The sequence below is a fragment of the Paramisgurnus dabryanus genome, chromosome 1 (genome assembly GCF_030506205.2).
Source record: "Paramisgurnus dabryanus chromosome 1, PD_genome_1.1, whole genome shotgun sequence".
Lineage (NCBI taxonomy): Eukaryota > Metazoa > Chordata > Actinopteri > Cypriniformes > Cobitidae > Paramisgurnus > Paramisgurnus dabryanus.
In genome coordinates, this window is record NC_133337.1 from 63,609,710 (window position 1) to 63,617,017 (window position 7,308).

General features: G+C 35.8%; 1 protein-coding gene across 1 annotated transcript; it reads left to right on the plus strand.

Annotated features, from left to right (window-relative positions):
• Positions 1–2,784: 2,784 nt before the first annotated feature.
• Positions 2,785–6,554, plus strand: pyyb (peptide YYb). The gene is made up of 4 exons (XM_065253359.2): positions 2,785–4,298; positions 4,477–4,664; positions 5,995–6,072; positions 6,257–6,554. Exons 2-4 carry the CDS (start codon positions 4,477–4,479, stop codon positions 6,279–6,281), a joined length of 291 nt encoding a protein of 96 aa, XP_065109431.1. The 5' UTR covers positions 2,785–4,298; the 3' UTR covers positions 6,282–6,554.
• The last annotated feature ends 754 nt before the right edge of the window (positions 6,555–7,308 follow it).

A 7,308-nucleotide genomic window follows, 5' to 3' on the forward strand; every position in this document is an offset into this window, starting at 1 on the left:
GATTCAACAAGGTGCCGAAAGCGTTCTTTAGAAATGTTGGCCCATATTGATAGGATAGCATCTTGTAGTTGATGGAGATTTGTGGGATGCAAATCCAGGTCACAAAGCTCCCGTTCCACCACATCCCAAACATACTTTATTGGGTTGAGATCTGGTGACTATGGAGGCAATTTTAGTACAGTGAACTTACTGTCATGTTCAAGAAACCAATTTGAAATGATTCAAGCTTTGTGATATTGTGCATTATCCTGCTGGAAGTAGCCATCAGAGGATGGGTACATGGTGGTCATAAAGGGATGGACATGGTCAGAAACAATGCTCAGGTAGGCCGTAGCATTTAAATGATGCCCAATTGGCACTAAGGGGCCTAAAGTGTGCCAAGAAAACATCCCCCCCACAATTACACCTCCACCACCAGCCTGCACAGTGGTAACAAGGCATGATGGATCCATTTTCTTATTCTGTTTAAGTCAAATTCCGACTCCACCATCTAAATGTCTCAACAGAAATCGAGACTCATCAGATCAGGCAACATTTTTCCAGTTTTTAACTGTCCAATTTTGGTGAGCTCGTGCAAATACTAGCCTCTTTTTCCTATTTGTAGTGGAGATGAGTGGTACCTGGTGGGGTCTTCTGCTGTTGTAGCCCATCCGCCTCAAGGTTGTGCGTGTTGTGGCTTCACAAATGCTTTGCTGCATACCTCGGTTGTAACGAGTGGTTATTTCAGTCAAAGTTGCTCTTCTATCAGCTTGAATCAGTCGGCCCATTCTCCTCTGACCTCTAGCATCAACAAGGCATTTTCGCCCACAGACTGCCGCATACTGGATGTTTTTCCCTTTTCACACCATTCTTTGTAAACCATAGAAATTGTTGTGCGTGAAAATCCCAGTAAGTGAGCAGATTGTGAAATACTCAAACCAGCCCGTCTAGCACCAACAACCATGCCACACTCCAAATTGCTTAAATTCCCTTTCTTTCCCATTCTGACATTCAGGACCACACCCCTAAATGCATTGAAACAACTTCCATGTGATTGGTTGATTAGATAATTGCATTAATGAGAAATTGAACAGGTGTTTCAGAGCTACTGAAATGAGCCACTCTTTGAAACAGCCAATCTATTCAATTCAGTTCAATTTTATTTATATAGTGCTTTTTACAATTGTTTAATTGTTTCAAAGCACCTTTACATTAATAGATGCAGTAAAAATGTAACGTATGTAAGAGGGTGCTAAGTTAAGCCAGTGTCAGCACACTCCCCAGAGCAAAGCTCAACATTATTATTCATTACCCTATCAAATAAGGTAATAATAGACCATTTTATTCAAAGGACATATCCTAGGGGGGTTGTAAGTAGACATTAAAAACTATCTCTGGATATTTTTTGCACTCAATAAAGCCACAAACCTTTTATGTAGATATCAGAGAACAATTTAACAGATTATTTCAATGCATTCTTTGGCACCTTTAAAGCATCTATCGTGCTCACAGTATAGCATACTTGTAACTAACCAAACAAGAAATTGTAAACTTTTTGGTTTATGTCCATATTTTTTATTATCCAAGCATACTTTTATGATTCTTCAGATCATAATTACATTTAAAGCCTAGTGGACATGAACCCACTACAATCTTAAATCGATACTGTACTGTACCACCACCATGACACCATTAATACAAAATACAACCTTATTGATTCTGACATTAAAATATCAAAATTTAATACACAGAGCGGTCAGATCATTTGGTTGAGTTTATAAAGCACATTTATCCACAGCTCTCCCTATCATCCCCACAGTAATCGCTCTTTCGATGAACATTACATACTGCTGTTTGGAAAGTTATCGTAGTATAGACACAGACTCAATCATTTCATGCGTGTCTTATCTAACACAGCTTTCTCACTGTTTATTCACATTGATAAGCTGAAGTGGGGTATCAATATCTACTGTTTGTTGTTTACTCTCATTGACTTTTATTGTTAGACAGGTTTAGTGACCAGGATCAGACGACTCTCTGAGACTATATTAAGAATTTTATAACAGAAGCATTGGAAAATGTTTCAGTGAGTCGTGCGTGATTACAAGAAAACGGCAATCTGCATCAACCGATGGCTTTTAACACACATTGAAGGCTGATTTATTGAGATCTTTATTAACATCTAACACAAACATTTTCTTTTCTTTCAGATTTGCTCTTAGGGTTTCTCATGACAGCAATGTACAGGCCAGTGGTGAGATTAATGTAGTTTCCATAAAACTTTATGATCGACCCTGACATTAAGATTTACACTTCAATCTGATCTGCGTATATATGTGTGCTCAGGGAGTAAGTTGTTTTAACTAGTTGTTGGGTCTAATATAAACAATTCCTTGGTTAATTTAACCAAACAACTCGGTTTGTCCCTTTTTGTATTTTTTAATTACAACTCAACGAGTTGTTGCTTTTTGACTCAACACTGAATCCTGCTTAAAACACAAGAGAAACCATCACAGAGGTTCTAATGGATTAATGGTTAAAATGGGAATTGTATTGGTTTTTATAGGAAACTATAATGGTCTTTGATAGTTTCTAGCAATGTAATAGGTTCTACTGTCTGGTGGGATGTTTTCTGAACCAATAGAACAGCATTAAATCCTAATGGATTGCTAAAATAATCAATGAATATATCTTTAACTGTCTGTTCATTTATTAATATCGCTACCTTATAACATTTCCAAGATCTGCAATAATTACAGTTACTGGTTTGTCATTTACAGATCAGATGGTTAGTGTGGTCTAATGATAAACCCTTGCAGATTAATTCTACTGATTAGTTAACTGATTCAGTCAAGAGCTCTATTGATTCAAGTCCTCTGCCTTATTTAGGCCTACAAAATCAATGGTGTATAATTAACGTTTTAGCTTCCCTTTGCTTCCAGGGTTTTTTTTTATTATGAATGAATTACAATTAAAGATTTGCGAGAAAGTCTTCCTATGCCTGCATGTCAGCGCACGTTCCTCAGACCTTTGATACACAAGACATCAAATGGTTATTATCCAGCAGTTCATCACTTCTTTTGTACAGCTCGTTTAACAAATGTGTGGGTTCGTGATGATACGACAGCAGTGTTCTGTGATTACAGTTTAAGTTGTTAATTGCAATCTGGATTAAACGAGGTGAAACGAAACGAGCAAGAACTGGGTTTTTCTACAGGCGCGTGCATGGTTTACGCAGCTGCGCCCTCTGCTGGATGCGCTGTTGAAGTGTAAATGCTCATGCGCACCACCTGTCCTGTTCATTCAGCTATTCATCTATAAACTCGTAAAGGCCAACTATTAACCTAAATTTAAGTTAGCCCTGCTGACATAAACTATATACATTTTACAAATATATGAATTAGCAATTCTATACCATTCCAAATTCCTGTTTTGGACCTCATTCCAGTAGGATTTTATAATATTCTGTTGGATTCAATCCAGCAGGTTACACCCCACCAATAAAATCCAACACAATACCATTAGAAATCCAGAGAGACCATTATTGTTCCATTGAAACCAATACAGTCCCCATTATAACAATTTAATCCACTGGACATACTTAATGAGGCGGTTTCCCAGACAGGGTTTAAATTAATCCAGGAATATGACTTAGTTATTTAAGTAGTTTTTCAAAGCATAAATTAAACAAACTTTACAAAAAACTATACTGGTGTGTATCTTGAGACAAAACAATGATATTGATAAACGTTAAGATATGCCAGTGCAAAGTGTTTTGAAATGAAAGCAACTAAAACACGCATTTTAGTCTGGGACAAGGATAAGCCCTTTCAGGGAAACTGCCCAATGAGTTTGCCTAATAAAATAAAATTTTAATTAATATGGCAATATCTGGTTTATATAATAGAGATGATTTTTTTTTTCAAATTGATTTAGTATTTATATAATATAGGCAAATATATATATATAGCCTATTTAAAAAAAAAGAAAATATACAGGATAAAATCTATAAGATATATGGTATTTATAAAACTAAAACAATGAGCTTACAGTTAGTTAGCAATGATGTAATTTATTGCACTTTATTCCATAGCATCATATGTATCATTCTTGTTAATGTTTAGAAGAGGTCAAACGTAAAGTGTTGGATATCATGTGTAAATGACTCATTAGTTGTGTGTAAGTCATGGGTGGGGTCTGAACCTCCCACTGGGGTCTCAGGAGCTATAAAAGCATCCCGATTCAGAGAGAGAAACAGAACTCCAACAGCCAGCATCAACTCTCTGTGATCCTTCTGGGACCCGAACATCTAATACACAGTAAGTTGAATTCTGCTGCTTTGAGACGTTAGAGCAAAGATCCTTTAAAAGACATTTAGCTGATGATCACTTGAATGAAACTTCATCAGGACCACGGAGAGCTCCATAATACATTTATATGATGACAAAAGTTATTGTTTTGACTTTGAACGAATCTTAAATCCTGTATATTTTTTAGATGGCAAGTGCAATGAGATCCTGGACCGTGCTTGCGGCTCTTGTCATGTGTGTTATAGTGTGTCTGAGCAGCCTGGCTGAAGCTTACCCACCTAAACCTGAACCTCCGGCGGGAGAAATGGGTCCAGAAGAGCTGGCCAAATACCACACAGCACTACGGCACTACATCAACCTTATCACACGACAGAGGTGAGACAAAAAAAAACATCATTTTCTAAGCAATATTAATGTAATGGTGGACTTACTACATTTGAAAACTTATATTATAAACTTTTTATTTCATTATTATGTTATATAATACTACAAAGAATTGACTATATATATAATATATATATATATATATATATATATATATATATATTGTTGAGATCACTTTCTCACATTCTGTTGTGTAAAGAAATCTAAAAACTAATTTGTGTAAATTGTAAATTTTAAACTGTTCCTAAATTGTCACTTTTAATTCAATGCAAGAAATGTATGTGCTGATGAAGGATTTTTACTCAAGTGATTTACTTAGAAATGGACATTTAGACATAAATGAAGCTAATTGTGTTACAGTATGTTGTGGCACAACCGCAAGCATGAGATATTATATTTTAATGCTTGAAACAGTATACTGGTATAAAACAGTGGAAAACATCTAATGGCCCAATGCATATTCCCGTCTGGAGAATGTAATGTTTATTTTAATGGCACCATTTCAATCAGTTTTCCAGTCTGCGGTGTATTATTTGAGCCCATATTAGATTTGTCTAAATTTGTTTCAGTATCTCTTACAAAAGTACTGTGGCAGCATCATTGTACAGTAATTAGATGGCAATATCCTTGCACTTTAATATAGATCACAATACAGAATAGTATTGCATGGAACTTTCATGATACATGTCTAGAAGAGCATGCACCATAGTAAAAAACAGGCTCTTGGTGCCTCACACTGTTTGTTTCTCATTTACTTAAACATCTCAACTGACAAAGTTGCTTTGCTTACTCTTTGTGAAGATGCTTTAAAGGGTTTAAAAAAAAATATTGAATTAACAACCAAAACAAAATTCACGGATGTATCTGCAAAACTGAATCAAGCCTCAATTTATGTTTTTGGCTTAACCACAATGTATTTTTTTATCTGAACCCTAGCATATGTGCGAGGGTGGGCTGCGTTGCCAGATCTCCTTCAACCTGTATGCAACCCCTCATTATTCTGCTGCGTTTTAAGATAGATTGTTATTAAGTGGGATTAACATGTCTGCTGATTTGTCTCTCGTGACGTGTGCTGCAGATGCACCCTGATATTTTCTGCAAGAAATTTAACCCCAAAAGGCCACAATTAAATGGTGATGATCATGTGTTATTTTTGTTCACATGTGGTGACTTTTCTTACACCACAGAAATGCCAAAAAGAGATTTTCTCAGAGACGACCTGTGTTGCTTTCCCAAAGATCCTTCCAGCATGAACTTACATTGGAAGAGAGACACAAGTTTGTCTCATATGTATCATTTTGTGGGCTGTCTCATTTTTCAGATATGGTAAGAGATCGACTTCTGAGGATGCTGTGGCCGAGTTGCTGTTTGGTGATGATGAACAAGACTTCAGACCCCGGTGAGCAAAGATAATACAACTGAAAATGTCTCATGCTTGTGACTTTAAATTTAAATTTCAATGCATTTGGCATTAAATTGACAGTACTTTTAACGAATACACTATTATTTGTTCCCTGGGAATTAAATTCATGAGCTCAGTGCTTTGCAACAACCTCTTATATCTCATCTTTGTTTCTGTGCAGTGTTGAAGACAGTCTGGTTTGGTGATGTCACTCGTCTCTCCTCCTCTTCGCTGGTGCACTGGCTTTCTTCATCCATTCATCTGAGTGATCATAAATGAGTTTACTGAAACCAGAATGAGCCGAACCCTCTTTACAGAGAGGGCTTTAAAACACCTCATAATCTATCTTGTCCTCCTCTTTCTGTTTCTCTCTCTTTCTCTCTTGATCTCATGGTTTAATTTTTGCTTTGTGAAAGACAATTGTAAATAATTTATTATTCTCTGACAAAATTGAAATTAAAGAATAATTGAATGTCGAACACTTGACTTCTTTCTTTGTGTATACTCTTAACATATGAATCATCTATCTAACTTTCTGACCAAGTTTGTATTTCAAAGCACTAGTTTGAATTAGTTAATCTATGTACCACTAGGTGGAGAAAGTTAACAATATTTTATTTTTTAATGTCTGGCCAGCATCATAATGGAGTTAGGAAAGGTACAGCACCAAATATAATTCAAAGTCTTAAAAACTTTCTGGGTGTGTGAAACCAAAACCAAACAAATCCAGCAAAATAATAATAATAATGGATTTGGACACAAATGCGTGACATACAGCTCTTCCAGAAAATATGTATTTAGTTAAATCAGAAGCCAAAAATGGCAAAAAGTGAAGTAAAGTGCAAAACTGCCACAGTGATTGTTTTAATGGATATCAGTTTGTATAGTGTAGCTTGTTTTATACTGTTATCTTTCAAATGTAAAATCATATAAACAACGATGTAAAAAAATATTTACAAAATATTCCACCAAATAAACAAAAACATGATATTACTGTTTTAGTTTAGATTCTTATGCATCTTAAATGTGCACTGTGTAACTTTTAGGAGCATCTCTTAACAGAAATACAATATAATATATATAACTATACTATCAGTGGTGCATAAGGACCTTACATAATCAATTGAAAAGCTTTATTGTCTAGCCCCACAGGGGTAGAACATTGTCTTTAGACAGAGGCTCACACACACACACACACACACACACACACACACACACACACACACACACAAA

Excerpts from the sequence above, each read along its gene's own strand:
- pyyb (XM_065253359.2), top strand. The coding sequence starts at position 4,477 with ATGGCAAGTGCAATGAGATCCTGGACCGTGCTTGCGGCTCTTGTCATG. Across the intron at positions 4,665-5,994 it reads AACCTTATCACACGACAGAG|ATATGGTAAGAGATCGACTT; the intron begins GTGAGACAAAAA and ends CTCATTTTTCAG. Across the intron at positions 6,073-6,256 it reads GAACAAGACTTCAGACCCCG|TGTTGAAGACAGTCTGGTTT; the intron begins GTGAGCAAAGAT and ends GTTTCTGTGCAG.